The 21,234-nt window shown below is 33.7% G+C and overlaps 1 protein-coding gene across 5 annotated transcripts in view; it reads right to left on the bottom strand.

The window, feature by feature from the left end:
- The window catches only part of RGS22 (regulator of G protein signaling 22), a 171,562-nt gene that overhangs the window by 69,138 nt on the left and 81,190 nt on the right, over positions 1-21,234 (bottom strand). For all 5 annotated transcript variants that reach the window (XM_074268265.1, XM_074268270.1, XM_074268255.1 and 2 more), the window contains 4 exons: positions 19,799-19,947; positions 13,524-13,638; positions 11,495-11,620; positions 10,439-10,540 (listed from right to left, as the gene is read on the bottom strand). In XM_074268265.1, the coding sequence (XP_074124366.1) occupies positions 10,439-10,540; positions 11,495-11,620; positions 13,524-13,638; positions 19,799-19,947 (492 nt within the window). The remainder of the gene's footprint in view (positions 1-10,438; positions 10,541-11,494; positions 11,621-13,523; positions 13,639-19,798; positions 19,948-21,234) is intronic.

Genomic DNA, 21,234 nt, shown 5'->3' with positions numbered 1-21,234 from the left:
GTGGTGATGGCAGTAGCACTGAAGGAAGCATTCTAGCATCCAGGTAGCCAAAGGTAGCCACATCAGAACACAAGAGTAGCAACTGAGGTATAAATAACTTTCATTAGATCCCTAAACTACTTATGTATAAATGGGTGCAAAAATGGGTGCAAGAATGGGTGTCATCTGGCAGCTCTGTCTTTTAGGACCAGGACAAAGAAAAATGTTACAAGGCAGGCTCTAACCATGCTGAACAAGGAACAATTTTTAGAAATAGTTGTCTGTGTGTCTCAGAATCCATGTGCAGAGCAACAACTGAATTCTAATCTTCAGCCACATACAAGCTCAGAGAGGAACAACTAGGCATAAGTCTCAGAACAAAAAAGCCACTCCCTCAATCATGCTGAGCCTGCAGAACCTCCCAGTGGACCAACAGAGACTGAATCTAGCAGTTGTCTGTGTAAATGCTATCACACAGGAGCCAATAGACACATATTTGGGTCAGGGACTTGCAGAATTTAAATGTTTGAGAGTTCTCTCCCTGGATCACCACTTTGGAGCCACTAAAACTGATGGGCCCTCAGAATGGATTGTGAAAGCATTAGACTTTAAAATGACAGAAGTCATTTCTATCATCACCTGTCATCACCTTGAGAAATGCTCAGAGTCTAACATTTACATGAAACCCATAATCAAGAATAGGTAAGAAAAATGAGAAAATAAAATAAGAATCTATAAAGACTTAATAAGGTAATAAGGAAATACAAATCAGAAACTCAAAAGATGACAATGCCTTGAAAACATTCATAAGCAAAATCTCAAAAGAAAAAAAGGCAAATTGGAGACAATCCCAATAAGAATTCCTAAGAAAGTTAAATCATTTTTTAAAAAAAGATAAAAAATGATTTTTAAAAAAACAAATAAGAGTGGTAAGAGAAAAAAATGGAAGGATATGTAAAAAAGTTATGAAAAGAGAATGAATAGCTTGGCAAAAGTACAAAACCTTATTAAGAAAATAACTCCTTGAGAATTAGAACTGGTCAAATAGAAGCTAATAATTGTGGCAGCAGAAGGGTTCCTGTAAAGTACATCATAGATCATACTTTGCCCTGTGCTATTTAATATTTTGATCAATGAAGTCATAGATGATATATTTATCAAATTTGCTGATGATATATAACTGTGGGGTGGAAGTAAAGGGAAGAGATAGATAACAGTGGATAGGATTTAAAAATATCTTGACAGCTAGAACAGGGGTCAGCAAACTATAACTTATAACTAAAATTTGGTGGCTATCTACTTTTGTATGACCCACAAAATAAGATTAGTTTTTTTTATTTTTTCACAAGCAGTTTCAATGCAGTTAAGATCAGAATAATGATGGTTGACTTGGAAAGCTTCTATGGAAAAGATTAATTTCTAAAATGAAGGAAATGATTCAAATTTATAAGCTCCTCCCCAACAGAAAAATAGTAAAAGACATGAATAGGTAATTCTCATAGAAAGAATTCAAGCTATTTATAGCCCAATGGAAAAAAAAAAGTTCCAAATAACTAATTAGAGAAATGGACATTAAAGTAATTCTGTAGTTCTACCTCTTACCTATCAGATTAGCAAGATTGCCAAAAAAAGAAATTATGAATTAGAACAGTCCTTCTGGAAAGCAATTTGAAGCTTATCCACAAAATATTATTAAATGGCTCATTCCCTTTGATCCCTAGATGTTTATACTAGGACTTGCCTCAAATAATTTTTTTTTCCCCCTGAGGCTGGGGTTAAGTGATTTGCCCAGGGTCACACAGCTAGAAAGTATTAAGTGTCTGAGACCAAATTTGAACTTGAGTCCTCCTGAATTCAAGGCTGGTGCTCTATCCACTGTGCCACCTAGCTGCCCCCTCAAATAAATTTTTAAAAAGTATAAATATGCAAAAAAAAAATCTATATAAATTCTTTTCATAGTTGCAAAAATCTGGAAACTAATGGTATACCCATCAAGTGGAAAATGGCTGAACAAATTATGGTATATGAATGTAATGGAATAATAGTCTGTAAGAAATGATAAAGTGAATGGTTTCAGAAAAACTTGGGAAGATTTGTATGAATTTACACAAAGTGAACTAAGAAGAACTATTACAACAACATTGTAAAGACACAATTTTGAGAGACTGAAGAATTCTGAATACCACAACAGTCAACCATGATTATTAAGGACCCATGATAAAAAATGCTACCTGCTTTCTAAGAGACAAAGAGTTTAATATACAGATTCAGACATACATTTTTGACATAGACATCATGGGAAATTGTTTGGCTTGACTATGCATATGTTACAAGGATTTTGCTTTTTTTTTTTTCCTAGCAGGAGTAGGGAAGGTGGGAGGTACAGCAAAAATTCAACCGAAAACCTTCCACAAAATGTTTGCCCTGAGCAAATGCAAAGGTGAAGGAGAATAAAAATATTTTAGCATGACCAAAAAATGGGGAAAGGGGAATGATGACTGTAAAGTATTATACTTGGGTTTAAAAAAACTAACTTCACAAGTGCAAGAAATGAAGGAGATTTGATTAAATAGCAGTTGTTAAAAACAAAACAAAACAAAAAACTATATGGATTCAGAAGACTTCTACACCTTTCTAAATGTACATGTTCTTTCCTCTTCAATGAATGAGAGTAAAATTTCAACAATATTCCCCAATTCCACCCTCCCTAACTGCTTCCTCTGTATTAGTCTTTTCTTTCATGTTCTATTTTTATAATATAATTGCTTCCTTTATCTTTTCCTACCCAATTTTGTTTTTTAGATTCACCCTATCATATACAACTCAGCTCCACTCTTTTTTTCAACCTGAGTATTGATGACAGTTTTAAGAATTCTGATAACATTTTCATATATATATGTGGAGAGAGAGAGAGAGTTTAAACTTAATTAAGTGCCTTATAATTAGACTTTAATATTTTCCTTATATTTCTTCTGGATCTCTTATGTTGAATTTTCCATTGAGTTCTGGTCTTTTTGAACAAATACATCAATGTCTTTCAGTTTGTCAAATGTACCATTTTTTTTTTTCATTCGAAATTATACTCAACTTTTTATTCTTGGATGCAACCCAAGCTCTTTTTTTTCCTTTTGTTCTTTGAAATATAATGTTCCACTGATGCTAAATGAAATAAACAGCACCAGGAGAATACTGTACACAGTAACAGCAAGATTATGCAATGATTAACTATGACAGACTAGAGCTATTCTCAGCAATATGGTGAACCAAGACAATTCCAATAGACTTGAGATGGAAAATGCCATCAGCATCCAGAGAGAGAATTATGGGGGCTGAATACAGATAGAAGCACATTATTTTCACCTTTTCTTTTGCATGTGTGCTTTTTATTTCTCATGGATTTTTTCCATTTTGGTCGGATTTTTCTTTCACAACATGACAAATATGTCTTGGGAAGGAGAAAGATAAGGGAAAGAGGAAAAAAATTAGAACTCAAAAATCTTACAAAAATGAATGTTGAAAACTATCTTTACATGTAATTGGAAAAACAAAATACTATTGAGGGGAATAAAAAAAAAAAGACACAATGTACCAGTCTATAATCTTTTAGAACAGAAGCTGCTGGGATGTGAAATCCTTAGTTTCTGGACATACAGAAAGGTGACAAAACTGGGGGACAGGGGAGGAGAGGAACTTTTAGAGGGGTTTGTGAATTGGGAATGTGAGGACAGGAGGAGAGAATGAGGGGCTTTTTGAGGGATGGGAATTGAGATTGGAGGAGTAGAATGAAAAGATGGGGGAATTCTGGAGTGGTAGGGAGTGGAAGGAGAAGATAAGGTAACAGAGAAAAAGAGAAGCTGAGAAGTAATATAGTGAATAAAAATAAGATGAAGGGAAATTCACAAATAGTAATTATAACCATGAATGTTTGTAACAGTTCTCTTTATGGTGGCAAAGGACTGGAAATTGTAGGATCTTTATCAATTAAGAATGAACGAACAAGTTGTAGTGTATGGTGGTTATAGAACACTAATGTGCTACTTTAGAATGACATGGAATAACTTCAATGAAATAATGAGAGTGAAATCATTAGAAACAAGAGAACATTGTAAACAATAACATAATATTGTTTTAAGAATGACTTTGAGTCAGGGCAGCAAGATGGTGCAGTGAATAGGGCACCACCTCTGAATTCAGGAGGATCTGAGTTGAAATCTGATCTCAGACACACTTAACACTTCCTAGCTGTGTGACCCTGGGCAAGTCACTTAACCCCAATTGCCTCAGCAAAAAAAAAAAAGAATGAGTTTGAGTCACTATGTCAATCTATTATAAATATCCAAATTAAAAATAAAGGACATGTGAAAAAAGATTATCTGCATCCAGAGAAAGAATTGATAAATAGAAATATGTATAAAATAACTTTACATACATATACTTATTTGTGTCTAGTGTAGCCATTTCTAGGGCAAGGGGTTGGGGAGAGAAGAAAAAAAGAAACAAGAAAGTTACATGATAACTTTGTTGTACATTTTGAAGAAACAGCAAATTGTACAAGGTAGATTTGCAATTTTGCTTATTTTGTTCCATCAGATGAAAATAAAATAAAAATTTTAAAACTATATGGAGATTTCAGATTTGCAGTAATCAGTGCAATGTAGTTGTCAAAAAAGAGAGAATAATTTTGGGAATCTTTTAAGAGAGGCATATCTTCAAGGAAATGAGATGTAATAGTTCCATTGTCCTCTGCCCGACTTAGTTCTCACTTAAAAGTATTGTGTTCAGTCTGTATCACCATAGTTTAAGAACTACAGATAGACTGGAGGATTCCAAAGGACAATCACCTGGATGAAAGATAAAGGGTCTTAAATCCATTTCACATGAGAACTGGTGGAGGAAGTGGACATTTATATCTTGGAAAAGAGAGAACTCAAGGAAATGATCACTGTCTTCTTTTCAAGTACTTAAAGCATGTCACATGGAAGAGGAATTAGAATGGTTCTGTTTGGCACTAGGAAACAGAATCCAGAGAAATGCATGAAGTGAGAAAGAAGCAGAATTAGAGTCTAGAATAGGGTCAGGATATATTTCCTAAGAATGAGACGATTACAGCTGCATTCCCTCTCCTTGGAGAATTTAAACAGAGGCTGAATATTCATTTGCTTTGTTGTGGTTGTTCAATTGTGTCTGACTCTTTACAATTCCACTTGGAACTTTTTTGAAAAAGATATAGAAGTGGTTGGCCATTTCCTTTTTCCAATTCATTTTAAAGATGAAGAAACTGAGGTAAATCAGATTAAATGACTTGCCCAGGGTCACATAGCTAGGAAGTGTCTAAGACCAGGTTTGAAGTCAGGTCTTCCTGATTACAGACCCAACAATCCATTCACTATACTACCTAACTGCTTCATTCACTTGCTAGATTTGTTAAAATGGGAATTCCTTTCTAATTCTCAAGTTTTATAATTCTATGTCCTTTTAAAAAAATTTGGTTTTGAATTTGACCTTTGTTATAAATAATTGGTGGTATGATTGCATACAATTCAATTCAGAAATCACTACTACTTTAAAAGTCAGTCATATCTATTAAAATAGTGTCTATTTCCATTTTTGTATTGTTGTTCAGTGCTCATCATTCACAGTACCTTGAACATTTAATAATATTCAGTACAAATACTATCAACAACAGCCTGTGAGATAGGTAATACAGGAATTATACTCTCCGTGGTATAGATGAGAAACCAGGGACACTGAGATCAAGTAAATTGCCCAAGTCACACAGCTTGTAAATGGCCAAATTGGGTTTCAAACCAAGCTCTTCTGCTTAAAAATCTAGATTTTAGATTTCTACTACACTTCATCTACATCCATTTCTACAAAACAAAGACTGCATGGTGAATATGTATTGGCTAACTTTTAGGATCCAAAGAAAATTTTAGAATAAGGAATTTCAGCTTTTCTGACTATGAGGTTTAGTTAGTTATAAAAGCATCTCATAATAACAATAGCTAATATTTATTTATGTGTCAGGCACTGAACTAAGATTTTTACAATGATTATCTCATTTGATCCTCATAACAAATTTGGGAGGTAGGTGCCAGGAAAACAGAGGTGAAATGGCTTGTCCAGGCTCCCAGAGCTAGCAAATATCTGAGGCTCGATTTGAACTCAGCTCTTCCTGATTTCAGGACTGGTACTCTGTACATTGTACCACCTAGATATGCAGTATCTCTTAAGTAACCGTAACAGATCTTTCTTTCTGATATTCTTTTCTCAGTCTTCATGCTTCTCAACCTCACTGCTGCATTTGACACTGGTGAACAGCATCTCCTCCTGAATATTTTCTCCACTCACATAATATATCACTCATATAATCCCTTTCCAACTGCACCTTAAGTTTTCTCCATGGTTCTATTCAGAGAGTACCTCCCATAAAAAATCATTTCATAGTAAACCTGAATTTTGGTGCTCTATTTATCTCCTTAAATTACAGTTTATTTACTTATCTGTTTAAATGTATCTCCGGAAGATTAATCAAGCTAGCAAATGCCTACTATGTGAGCAATGCTAAGTGCTGGGAACTTTGTCTTTATATTCCTAGTTATTAGCACAGTGAAATGCATATTATTATTGCATTATAAACTAAAACAAGGTGATGGTTTGAAAAACTGAATTAAATGAACCAGACATAAAAGGTTGCCCTTACAAATATAATAAAGTAGAATAGTTAAAAAGGAGAGTGTTAATTTTGTGAACACCTGAATTATTAGTAGTGATTGACCCATCCAAGGTTTGACTATTTATTAAGCTCCTACATCTGTAGCTCCAAAAAAATAGCCTTATCAAGTCTAGATAAAAATTGACTAGCCACTTGAGGAATGAGATAATTGCAAAAGTAGACCAAAACGTAATACTTAATCACAATCCTAATTTCACCTACATCTCACAATCATATTTATTCATCTCTTAGGAAACAGTTTCTTTCTTAAAACTGATGGTCTACTAGACAATTATGCACCTGAACATACACGGCCAATACAGTGAAAAACACTTAGCTCACACAACTTGTATAAAAATGTCAGGACCACCCTAGAATATTTAGTTGGTGTGTGTATATATATATATATATGTGTGTGTGTGTGTGTGTGTGTGTGTGTGTGTGTGTGTGTGTGTGTGTGTATGAAGTAGAAGTGTCAAACTATAAGACTAATGTATGATTGTGAGCAAAAAGAAAAGCCAGATTGAGAAGTAACAAATGAATTTCAATACTGGTCATTATATGCCATGAAAATTTTTCAAGTATAATTACTGATAAACTTTAAATAAGTGGTTATTTAAAGACAGCTTATGAAGCACTTTCAGAAAAAAACATAACTGATAATGTGTATATGTAGCCTGGTCATTTCACTTTTGATTCCAAAACTTCTGTTTCTCTGAGAAAATACAAAAAGGAATAACCCATCTTTGTTTCCTGAAAGAAGAGGTGACAAACCACTAAGTGCTCAAGTCAAAGAAAAAGAATATACTTGATTTCCTACTACTCCTGATGTCTTTTTTCTATGATGTTAAATATAAGCAGGAGCTGGAGAAACACAGAAAGACAACTGTTTTGTGCAATTTTTTCCTACAATTGCAGAGTGTGTTCCACTAACAGAATAAAACAAAATTGCTTCTATTAGGTGCAAGTGTTTCTCAAACACAGAAATGGATCTGTAATATCAATTCAGTTCCTTCCAATGATGCAGCATTTTGTGATAAGTAAAACTCATCACCACCTGCCAGTCTTATCCACATTCTCCTTAAAGTTCATCCATTGTGCTAGAGGCTATTTTTCACTTTCTCTCAGCATTACCAGTCAACTAATCTCTGTCTGCCTTAATTTCTTCATTGTAAAGTGAAGATCATAATACCATAAATAACATATCTCACAGTATTGTTGTGAGGATCAACTGAAATAATATACATAAAACTTTGCAAATCTTAAAGCATCACACATACACACACTATTATTATTACTGTATCCTCAAACTATCATCTATACTTTCTTTTTCTCAATCAAATTAACTCCTAGAAAAAGAGAAGTGGGAGGGAATAAACATTTAAATACCTATTATGTGCCAGGCCCTGTACTAAGTGCTTTACAAATATTATCTCATTTGATCCTCACAATCCTTCCCATTTTACAGATTAAGAAACTGAGGCAACAGGATTAAGTGATTTGCCCAGGGTCACAGAGTTAGTGGCTGAGGTCAACTTTGAACTTGAGTCCTCCTGGCTTTAGGGTCAGCACTCTAATCACTGTACCCCCCAACAGCTGTCTGTAACTATTGCTTCCACTTCCTCTCCTTTCATTTACTTCTTAACTCACTGAAATCTGGCTTTGGACTTCATTATTTAACTGCAACTATTAATTAAAATTATCAATGATTTGCTCTCCCTGGTTCACATGATTCTTCAATTCAATCCATCTGCCTTGTAACTACCAAAGTAGTTTTTCTAAAACTACTAACCACATCACTCTCCTTCTCAATAATCTCCAGTGACTTCTTAACTGTCATGGGATTAAAGCATAGTTTATAAGGAAAAATGGAAAGAAAGGGATTCAACAGTATTCTTGTTGCCTACATCATCTTGAGGTATGGGAGCAACAGAAAAATAAACTGTAATTCTTAAGAATAAGATAGTTAAGCCATAATAAGAGTGACCAGCCTTCAGTTCAGTGGAAAATGAACAGTTACATCTAACCTCATATTGATGTTTCTGCTATTTCCCTGCTCTGCTGGCCACAAAGAAAAAAACAAGTCGCCTTGCTCTATTTCTGCTGAGGCTAATAACAAATGAGTAAACAAATGCCCAGCCACCACTGTCAGCTACAGACTGAACTTACTATACTCTTTATTTATTTGTTATTATTGATAACCTACACTATACAAAAGCAGATAATTTTGTTCTGAGCTTACTTGATACAGGAATGTTGTCAATCCACTGATCTCTCCCTTCCATTGCTTGCCATAAGAATAAAAACTTCTACACTCAATCTTTACTCAAATGATATATGAATGGTATGTTTACTTTAATAACCCTGAAGAAAAGATGCTATGGAAATGAAACATAAAGTATATGCTATCACACTCAGGAGACAGGTTGGTTAGTCTTACAAAACTAGGTTTCTTCCCTTTATTATTATTATTTTTTTTTAAACAAAGGAGAGTTAGGGATGGAATATTTAAAAATGAACAAGATATGAAAGTAAAAATATCAATAAAAATTTTAAATTAAAAAAAGAAAAGAGATCAGTAAGTAGCAAATTGTACCATGGCAGAAAGAATTATGGAGGTAATAAGGAAAACAAAGGAAGCAGAGAATTGCATGTTAAAGACTGACAAGCCAAAAGGTGAAGCTATACAGTCTAAGGGATCTATATTATCAAATGAAAGATTCCATTTTATGATTAAAACCATTGTCCCAGTTCTTAGATATCTAGAAGCTAATGCCCTTAGTCTCATGATAGGAAATAAAAAGCTATATACCCTGTCAGCTATTTACAAAGTATAGTTATTTAAGGCCAGCATTAAGCTGGTGAAAATATCTGTAAACATTTAGCAAAACCCAGTAAAATTATAACAAATGCTATCTCTTTCCTTTTGCTCTATTTTCATAGAGACCTTCTTGTGAATAGAGCTCAACAGGCAACCAACTGGTATAATATTTTCTAAGTTTAATCCCCGCCCTCCTCTACCCCATTCTCCTTTTAAAGAACATGAAACAATATAAAGAACAAGGAAATTTTATTCTAGTCATATTTTTTTTCCCTTTCTAGAGAGAGAACTGTTTCTCTATTCTCCTCTTGTTAAGCAGGTCTTTTCTTCATCCCATCTCCCTCCATATCTCTTGAATAGTCATAACATATTTTCTTTTTTAGAAAAAATCTCTGATACTATAATATATCAATGTCAGCTTCACATGGATTCAGAACATAGAATCCAGCTATAGGTAAATTATTAATATATCAGGAATTCATCATTAACCTCCTCTTTAAGTCAGACCAAAATGACGCAGCAACTAGTTTTCTCTTAAGTTCAATAAAGATCACCTCAGATCTTATCATTACTTACACTTCTAAATACTCTAGCAATTCCTTAAAGGAAGCCCATCTTGGCCTGCATCCTGGTCACCTAGTTAAAAAAAAGGTGTAATTTGGAGAAAAATGGAATGAATTGGAGGGGAAGAATAAATGGGAGAAGGCAAAATATTTGGCACCAGAGAAGAAATATAAACATACCAAATAAAAAAAGATAAAATAAAAAAAAACCATATCCAATTATAGACTAATAGACTTATATAAGTAATCTCACAGCAATAACTTAACTATTGACTTTATGCCTGTATTCCTAATTTCCCATGTAGAGTTGGACAAAGTTTTCCATTTCCTGGACCTGAACAGATAATATTTTCTACTTACTTGTGCCTGTTTGCATATTTTAAAAGGCTGAAGTGTTTCTTGGTAGAATAGTTGATGATAAGCCTGCAGGTCAAACCAAAAATATGCACTGTTCTTCCAAAGCTACAGATGGAAAAAGTACATAAATTATTACCACCCAATTATTAGGTCTCTAAAAAAAATTCTAATTTCTGATGCAAGTAATAGTTTAGTTCCTTGGGGTCATCCTAAATCAGGTTCAATTTAAGATGGTTTTAATCTTCTATCATGTACTGGCAACAGTACAAACTATTTAATGGAAATGTCACTGGAACGTTATATTCCTAAAATGTATCCTTCTCCTATAATTGGCCATTAAAATAGTAAGAATCCTAATTAACATTTGAAGAATAACCACATTTTTGTGGAATAAAGCCAAAAACTGAATGTATTTTAATACTTTACGTGCAAAGTTATACCATGTTGAAATCAAATTCTATTCTTAACATTTGAGGCAGTTAAATGCTTTTGATTTTTCACTTAGGCAAAATTATAGTTTATGAAAACACAGAGCAAAAAATAAACTCAGGGGGAAACCTTGTAAATTTTTTATTAATTTTGGTTAATATTTAAAAGAACTTATTACAATTATAGGACATGTAAAATTCAACAATTTGAATTTAAATTATACTATTGATACTACTCACAATCCTGAAAAGATACAACACAATAAGAAGCCATTGTTTATGGTAAAAACCTGAGAAAATTTAGTGCAATATTCTAAATATTCCAGCTACTAAAAAGCTTCTGTTGGTAATCAGTAACACAATCACAAATCAGTCTTTACCTAATACATTTTAGCTATTCATTATGTCTTTAAAGTAAAAATAGACCATGAAAAATTAATAATATATATATTTGAATTTTAGCCAAGTAACATGACAGAGCATCTGACAAGGGGGAGAAGTTTTGACACTAAAGATAACTTTCCTTTATCGATAAGGAGATTTATTTTTTATTTTTCCCTTTCCCTCTAACTTTACATGGAGATGAATTATGATTCAGTCTTCAGAGGTTAAATATATGGTCACTTTCTACCTTGTTCTCTGAACGTTCACAGAACTTAGTGAAGAAGTATCCAGCTCTATTTTCCACAAACAAAGATTGTAGCAAATTTTCCATTTCAGATCCAAATAAGGCAGCATCAGCTGGAGCTTTTCTAACCTACACAACAAAGCATAAGTCTATCATGCATCTAATAATAATTAGCTACAAAGCCATTTAAGGTTTGCAAAAAGCTATATGTTATCTTACTTGCTCCTACAACAGCCCTGAGGGTAGGCGCGATTATATCCCCCTTTACAGTTAAATTTCCTCACCTTAGTACAAATGTGAGTTCAGATTCAAACTCAGGTTTTTTTAACTCCATGTTTAGTTCTCTATCCTTTACATAATTAGACAGATGCCTTTGAAAATATTACTTTCATGTAAAGGGCTAGAACTGATCAATGCACTTGGATAATGAAGCACGTGAGACTAATTGCCAATTGGACAGTTCCCTATTAACTTGTTTGAAGGTTGACCCTCCCCAGCTGTTCTGTGCTGACTTGATTGGTGGGACAAAGAGGGGGAAGAGACGTGTGTGGGAGGAGTAGGAAGAGGAAGAGGAATTGAAATGCTGACGCTGAGTCAGTCTCTCCTGGCGTTTGAGGGAGGAAAGTATGTGTGAGATTGCTAGACCTAATCCCCTAACCTTGACCGGAAAAGATCAAGAATAAAGACGTTTAGTGATCCTGACTCCGGCTGATTTCTGGGAAGACAGTTTCAGCACTTTCATTTTTCGTAGAAGGAAGGTATAGATCAATGGGATTTCGTTTGATCTACTATATTGTCATTTTATTTTTGTACCACTTATGTAACTGATGTACCATAGCCATATCTGACAGTTAGAAGTGGTCCATGGAGCTAAGAATGGCAGCAACCTTTGTTCTATTATGAAAGAATATGATTTTAAACTTCCTGCTGAACCTCAAATACTTGCATTCAGGTAAAACGATGTTTTTTTTTTCCCCTAGGAAGGCTTCCAAGTTTCCGTTGGTGGCCTACAAATTACTATTCTTTTTGCCTTTAGGTGCTGCTATTATAGCCATGAGAAGGTAATAAAGAAACCATGTTCAGAACTATTAATTGACCTGAGGGAATTCTCTTAAGAGTTCCACACTAAGCTGTGGCCTGCAGCCACATGGTCATGTAAGTCCTCATAAAAACTCTGCTTATGCATTTCTCTGCCAACAAAACTGGCAATCCTTATGTCATCCTAGAAACATGAGGGCTGGCTCTATTTCCTTTCTTCTTTGAGGTGATATGAATGTCCAGCTCTCATAATAAAGGGACCCAAGAATAATATAAACGTCTTTGTTTCATAGAACCTCAAAATCTTCTTTGGCATCAGGGATACAATACATGATTTAAATAAGGCTCTTGTTATCTCACCCTATTTTGGAAAATCCTGACTTTCAAAATCATAAGCCAAACAATAATGGACTCAATAAAAGAAAGCAGAAGAATGGTCCTAATAAAAAGAAATGACCAAAAATAATAAGTGCACAAAATTATATCTACTTTTTTAGTCTATATCCAAAGGTTGAAGCTTCTATAAAAGAACATGACATGGATATAGGGAGTATGAAAATTACTACAGAATGAGATGATTATATTTCATTAAATTATATAGTACTAATTTGGAAATAAAGTGTCATTAACTTTTGAATACTCTAATTTCTGAAAGGGTGTTATCAAGTTTACTCTACTTTTGTAGAGTACTGACACTTTTGTGTCACACTGAAAAATAGAAAACATGGGTAGTTTTAGAAATAATAACTGTTGATATCCAAAATGGTCATCGTTGTTGGTACCTTGGTACTCTATGCTGATTTGGTCCTATCATCTTTGGTACTAATGAACAAATGTGTTATTTTTATCTCAAAAAGAAAACAAAGGGAAAACATCTTACAAAAGGAAAAGTATGTGTTTGTAACAGACATTCTAAAAAAAAATCATACTTAAACTAAAGAATCACAGCATCATAGAATCATATACTAGGTTGGCCATTGTTCAGAATACTTACAGTAGTTTCTTCAGTATAGCTGAATTTTCTATCTAACTGAGGCTTCAGACACTCAGAAATGTCAGTAAAAGATGTTAAACGAATAACTTTGCTGCTTATAGTCATGCACTTTGAACTAGAATAAAAAAGAAATAAGGAACCAACAAGTCAAGTCAAATAAATGTTTTTGATGAACTATTACATTAAAGATATTATTTTTAGAATTGTAAAGGATATCACGATAGTGCAGTACCAGTAATCTAGCTGAGGAAAAAAACACACACAAGGACAAAAAAAGAAAAACATATGAGCTGAATTGATAAGTACCTAATAGGTAATAGAAACAATAAATTTATGGCTGTTTTAAAGTGAGAGTCTTTGGGAGCTCAGGACACAACAATGGAATTTAAGAATTTAGATAAGCAGAAAGGGGAAGATAGTTCAAATCAGGGGCCACAGCAGAATCAGGGGCCACAGCAGAATCAAAGTTAAGAATAGTGAGAAATACAAGGTTTGTTTATGGGATAATTGTTCAATTTGGCAAAAGTGAATAGTTCATATAGGAGGGAATTGGTAAAGTTGAAAAGGTTTTTAATTTTCTGGGTTCAGATTATAGAGGCATTAAGCCAGGCTAAGAAATGTGCACTTTATTCTATGAGCTGTGTGGAGCTACGAAAAGGTTTTTTTTTTTTTTTTTTAAATTATAAACACAATCATTAACAAAGACAAAATTAAGAAATTTCCTGATCTCCCTTAACTCCAATATCTTCCTCTGTTGATAATTTCCAGTTTATCCTATATGTGTCTTAATAGTACAGAATTACTTTCATTCCATCTTCTCCATTGGAGCTCCTTAAGCATAGAAAGGAGGTTTTGCCTTCCTTTGTACATTAGGTACTTAGTACAGTGTGTCACATATTGTAGGTACTTAATAAAGACTTACTGATTAATTAACATAAAACCTTTAGAATTCGACAAATTATACCAAAATAAAGAAGAAGGAATAGAGACTAAACCTGTTATTTCATTGGAAAAGAGAACTCTTGGGTGATGAAATTCCTTCTACTGATCTGCTATATCAAGTTTGACGAGAGTTGGCTATAGCCCTGTATTTGTCCCATGTGCCATTTCTTAAAATAACATAACACTGCATCCATGCTCCACAATTTGGCCACTCTCCAATCTTTAGGCTTCTATTTTATTTCCGATTATTTGCTCTCCCAAAAGTGCTGCTATAAATATTTAAGTGCATACGGGGACTTTGTTTTTATCAATGGCTTCCTTGGGGCAGAAGCCTAAAAATGGAATAAAGGGTACAGATGTTTTAGTCACTTTATATGCATAACATAAAATTTCTTTTCAAAATAGTCTTAATGATTCCCCAGTTCTACCAACAACGTACTACTATCATTGAACAATTTCTCAAACATTGACATTTGCCACCTTTTGTCATATTTGCACTATGCAACCCTGTGCAATTTGCAGAATGTAAGATGAAATTTCAGTTACTTTGATTTGCATTCCTCTTATCATTAGTAATTTGGAATATTCTTCCTTATGAACAACTTGTTCATATCCTTTGACTACCTGTCTTTTGGGTGTAGAAGGCAGGAACTCTGAAAAGGTATATTTAAGGCTCAGTATGATTGATGTAATCTTACAAGAAGATATTAACTCAGTGGAATTGATGAGATAATGGTTCCCAAGTGACATAATGATTTGCTTATACTCAGTATGATGAACTTATGTAATTGTAATAGAGTATTTAAGAAGTCAGAGTCAGACTGAAGTCAGAGACTGAGATGTGCTGACTGGAAGACTGTAGACTGGCTGACTGACTGAAATTGAAGGAGACAATAAAGACTTTGGACTCTATTCTTGTCCATTCTCGGGGTGTCTATCCTGCCAAGACTAAGGCCCTTCCGGAGGACCTCCAGAAAGCTAGCCCAAACATTATAATTGGGGAATGGTTTTGGTGTCCTGTCCCTGGGTCACAATTTCAGAATTTTTCAGGTGCTTGAAGTCAAACAATTATTTGTTTCAAGGACCAACAATTAGGCATTGACTTTTATTAAACAAAATGATCTCTCCAAATACCAAATCCCTGTAGACAACACCCAATTGCTCCACTCCCACCCCTCTTAAGGTGAGACAGTCTCTCCAAGCATTAAATCCTTGCAGACAACACCCCACAATGCAAAGCCCTCATCTTCCATCAAAGAACATCTCTCCTTTACTTAGAGGAACATTCATAAGTAGCACCACCATCACCACCACTACCAAAACTAGATATATCTCACTTCTCCCTTTCCATCACTCCCCCTGCCACCTCACTCACTCCCCTAAGACCACAGCCATTACCTTCCCTGCACTGCTAGACTTGATCAGTGCACATTACATATTTCTCTTAATTCTCTTCTACTCCTTTCATGCACCCTTCTATTTTGTAATTTGGTCCTATAAAAACCTGTTAAGTAGGGTGTCATGTGGTTCAGTCCATAATTCTACAGGCCCAGCTAACTACCATCGGCTCTACTTGACTTCCACCTTCATCCTTGTCTCTTTTTATATATTTAGAAACAAGTCTTTTCATGATCTCTCTGTGATGTCACTATTGCTGCTGCTATCTTTGGTTGCTCTATTCATTTACCTCTCTTGAATTTCTGTTGTCTAGGGTATCTGAAAGGCATATTATTTCTTCAGAATTAGTTTTCTTTCAAAAGATATTTCAAATTCTTTGTTATTACTAGATGTTCTTTTTTCAAATTATGCTTATGCTCAGATTTGCAGAGTAGATTACCTTGAGTTGCATCTTGATTTCCATAATTTTTCAGAACACATCATCCCATTTTCTCCTGAATTTTCATGAGGATACAAAATAGTCTTGTAATATTTGAATTTCTTTTCCTTTGAATTTGAAGATCTTTTCCTGATCATTCACAGAATTTGTTGTTTCTCAATGGAACTGTTACATTTAAATGCTATTTTTTTTTGGAGTTTGCTGAGGTGTTCATTGATTTTCTTTTCTGGAAATGATCTATGATCTTTTAGATTGGAGCTTTATTTTATGTGTTCAGATATTCCATGCAATTTTCTTATAATAATTCTTAAATTATAGTGTTCAGGTTTTTTTTGGCATATTTCTTCTAGGAGACCTATGATTTTAAAATTATCTCTATACATGCTATTTTTGAAATCAACATGTTTTGTGTATATGGACACTATACTTTCAATATTATTGCTTTTTTGCTTCTCTCTTTCCAGACTGTTTTTCAATTCTGTGTATTTGCATTTCCTATTATTTATCCCCTCTTTTGTTTCTTTTATGAGACTTCCCAATGTTTATTAAATCTGTAGCCAATATTTCTTTCTGATATTAATGTCTTCCTTGTTGGTTTATCAGCTTATATTTGAGGGGATCTTTGGGTTTTCTTCTTCCTGCAATCTTTGGTAATTTCAATCTTCCCCAAGCCCTCCTCCTTATTTTCCCTTATGTTCACTTTCTGATCTTTTTTCAATGCTATACTTCTCTCTTACCCTCCCTAACTACTACCACCCATGATCTGATCATCTTATGGATGGACAGACCTCAAAATGTCTGTCTCCTCCCAAAATGGACAATTCATGATTTACTAGTCTACATATCTGTCCTTTTTGGAGAGGGACAACTGACCCTTTTTTCATGGCTTGGTGGAATGTCACACCACCTCCACATACATGGTGTCCTGCCCCTCTGTTCATCAATTCTCTGGCCCAGTGGTACAGAGCATTGTAATGTTGCTGCTATTACGACTACCATTTGGCATCTGTTAACATTGTGGACCTGAGAGAAAAATTATAAACCCTTAAAGGTATACTGCCCTATCTCTGCCTCTGCTCTTGGAGTTTGGATTTTTGAGGCACTGGAAAAGGGATGAGGGATATAGTATGGGGAAATCAGGGTATAGTGTGACATTCTTTTGCAAGCCTGTAGGTTGGGTTAGCTAGTGACCATGGTGGATGGTAGGGAAAAAGATGCTGAAAGAGCATGAGTAAGGCTTGTGAAGTTTTTACCTCCTGTGCTTCTTGAGAGTCCTAGACCATGGGTACAGCTGAAATTGCTTTATCTCTGATGTGTCATTTCTTTTTTGGAAGTTTTGAGAGGTCATGAAGATCTGAAAACAGGACTATGTGATTTCTTGTTAGTCACAGCACTGCTACTGATTTCTGAGTGAACCCTGTCAGGTTCCCAGGTAATTTGTACTCTGCAACACCACCCTTAGGCAAAAGTCATCTCATTGGTCTACTCAGGACCTAAGACCTGAAATTGGATAGCGAATGAGAAAGCTTCCAATGAAATACCTGAATCCTATACATGTACTGGCCTTTCTGTATGAGTCAATAATCTCTTCTTGTCCTGAGGCATAGTCTTGGACCTCACATCAAAAAATCGTATCAGACAAGGTTCCACGAAGGTCTTCTAGGACAGATCCAATCTCCAATATCCATGGTCATCTCTCTCTGTTTCCCTATGCTCAGTTGGACTAGAAAAATGGCACTGTAATTTCTTCTTAAATTTCCCAGTCAGATCTCTATCTAGTATATTTTGTGGAGAAACTGTGGGGGAAAGGGAGGAAATTCAGCTATACTTTTTCCTGCTACCCCACAATTTTGGATTTGTTTTCTATCATAATATTTCATTTAGAAGCAGCAAAAGTAGATAAGACAGTGTTTGAGTACAGAAGCCAACTCTAGTGCTGTCTCTGATACATATTATTAGTTGTATAACCAGGGGTAACTCACTAAAAATCTCAGTGACTCTAGCAATTCTATATTACTATAAGTTATTAGCTATAAATTTCTTTCAGTGGAGGGAGTTGTTTGTAATAGTCTAAATGTGAGATGATAAAGGCTTGGACTAAGATGATGACAACAGAAAAGAAAAAAAAGGCTGGCTTTCATAAAATTTGTGAAAGAAAAATTAGATATATGGAGAGAAGAAATTATTAAGATTTAAAATTAAATTGAAATTTAAAATCCTATGGTTTTAATACTTTGATGAATAAGCAATAGGAAACTGGGAGGGAAGCTAGTTTTTTGAGAAAAGATGAGTTGTTTTAGATAATGTAACTTATTGGTAATTTTGTGGTTATGAGAACTTCATTCACTTATTCATATCACAAATTGTTTACAACTCATAATCTTAATGAATTTCCTGAAGATCAGAGAGGTTAGGAAGTTACATACCTAGAGGTAGAATATAAACCCAAATCTTTCTGGCACCAAGTAAAGCATTATATAACATTTATTATTTAACCATGTCTTTTCTGTAATAGTATAATTGAAATTAAAACAGTATATCATTTTTACAGTAATAGATAAAATCTAAGTCTGAGAAATTATAATTAATAATCAGTCCTGGTCTTAGAGGATAAAAAATACAATAATTCTTGTTCCCCTCAGCAGAAGTAAGGGGGGAAAGGCCTATAAGTACTGGATATTACATAGGTTATCCAAAGAGGATCACTCAGTTGGTTTTGTTTAGTTGTTTTTTATTCAAAGTGAAAGTTCTATACTAAAGATTAGACTTGGAAATAACTTCAATATAAAATAAAAAGTCATCAATAAAACTCATTTACTCTATCAATAATATAATTTATCAAGTCTTAATTATCACTAATATAATTTTTTTTCAAGTTAGGTCAATTGTTTTTAAAATTTTTGCATTTAATAAAAACTCTTGCCTATATTTTTACTTATTAGATTATCCATATTAACAAACACAAAAATTATAAACATGGGAAATTATTCATTGATCTAAGAATTGATCTAAGAATCATAAGCTTTGAGCTTCATTCTTTTTCATTTGCCTAGTCAACTTAATTGAAAATAACAATTCTTAGAAATAAGATTCCTTAATAGTGGATAGAGAAAAAGCAAAGTTTTTAAAAAGTTAAACAACAATAAATAAAATGAAATTATATCATTATTTTCTTCTTAATAGTAAGATTCTCTGAGAGTTCTATGGATTTTAGTTTGACATAGGACTCTAGAATTAAAAAAGACTCTACCTTTGACATTAATGATCTTTAGACCTACTCCTCAGTAATATGCACTTATGTGCAGAAGTAACAATTAGGAATATTTACTCTTGAAATATAAGAATGCACATCAAATATCACTCAACTGATTCTCAATTTCTATTGAATGTGAAAATTCTTCAAACAAGTGAGACTTGTGGATAATGGAAACACACCTGTTTCCACTCCAATAGTGTGTTATAACAGAACAGTAACTTCTTTTGTAACTGTACCTACTTCTTCCCAATGAGATCCTGCTCAGCTATTTCATCAGGAGCCTCATTCTTCCCTGCTGACTTTCTGAAAGTTGCTGAGCCTGCTCTTTCAGATTTCTTGACAGATTTCCTGGCAGACTTCAAAGACTGTAGTTGGATGAAGTCCTCTTTCTAAGAAGTGATAAGACAATGGAGAATGTGAAAGAATATATGCAAGAAAATATCTCAACTTTGAGCATCAATCCTCAGATTTATATTAGATTACTTGAGGATCTGCATATCATTTCCTAGTACATCTTGTACCAATATAGTTAAAGGCTTTTCTCTATCCAGAATTACTAGAAAGTTAATCCACAAAAGCCCATCAGTACTGGAGCTGGGGTAGAAGAAAGCCAAAAAGTGAGTTGTACATTCTTCATACCAAAATATTCACCATTACAGAGAACTACTTTTCTTCTCTTAATATCATGTAGGCTAAAAAAAATTGCCTTAGACTTGAGCTGAAAGAGAAAACCTGAATCTCTTCAGGCTACTGTGAGATTATTTCTTTATTCTTTGGATAGCATAACTTCATTACTGTTCATTAAAAAGTTTATAACATTTTTAAGAATGTTAGCTCCTCTTATAAGCAGCTAGAGAACAAAAAATATTTCTCTGTGTTTTATAAACAATATGATACACTACATCATAGACATCCTTAATAACAGCTACTAGAGCTTAAAATTACATAAAGAGAATATTTATTTATTTAAGGATATTTTAGTTTAAGCTCCTGAAGATCAAAGACTACAAATGTTTTAACAACCATGATCATTATAATCACTAAATCACATAAATGCTATTTTATGACTAAAGTTGTTTGCATTTAGTACAGTAATATCTTAGTCATTTAGTACTGTTGGAAAATTAAATATCTCACACATTTAAATTTTCTAGATAACCTAAAATTAAAAGAAAAAAATGCAATCCTCAGTTAATGTTGAAGTTAATTTGAAAAGTTGATACTTGAGGTTTTGATTCATTCCTAAAAATATAAAGGAGCAACATACTTAACTCTATAATAATAGTAATAATAATAACAATATCATTTATATAGTCATTTAGGTTTATAAAGAGCTTTGTAAATGTTATCTCATTTTATCCTCACAATAACCTTGGAAGATAGGTTCCATCATTATAAGATTTACATTTGCAATATAAGCAAATTGAGGCAAACAGAAGTTAAGTGATGCAGATTTTAAGGATCACAAATGGATAAATGTGATACCAGACATGAACTCAATTCTTTTTGACTCCAGGCTAAGTAATCAGAATTAGTTTTAAAAACAAATAAAAAACAAGAAGAAGTAATAACAACAATAATAATGATAAAAGGAGATAGTACACAATTAAAAAAAGATTTAGCCCTAGATTATTTAAACCAGTTGTTGAACATCAAAAACAGAACATGGTCTACAG

The sequence above is a fragment of the Sminthopsis crassicaudata genome, chromosome 1 (genome assembly GCF_048593235.1).
Source record: "Sminthopsis crassicaudata isolate SCR6 chromosome 1, ASM4859323v1, whole genome shotgun sequence".
Lineage (NCBI taxonomy): Eukaryota > Metazoa > Chordata > Mammalia > Dasyuromorphia > Dasyuridae > Sminthopsis > Sminthopsis crassicaudata.
This window is presented reverse-complemented; position numbering and strand designations above follow the sequence as displayed.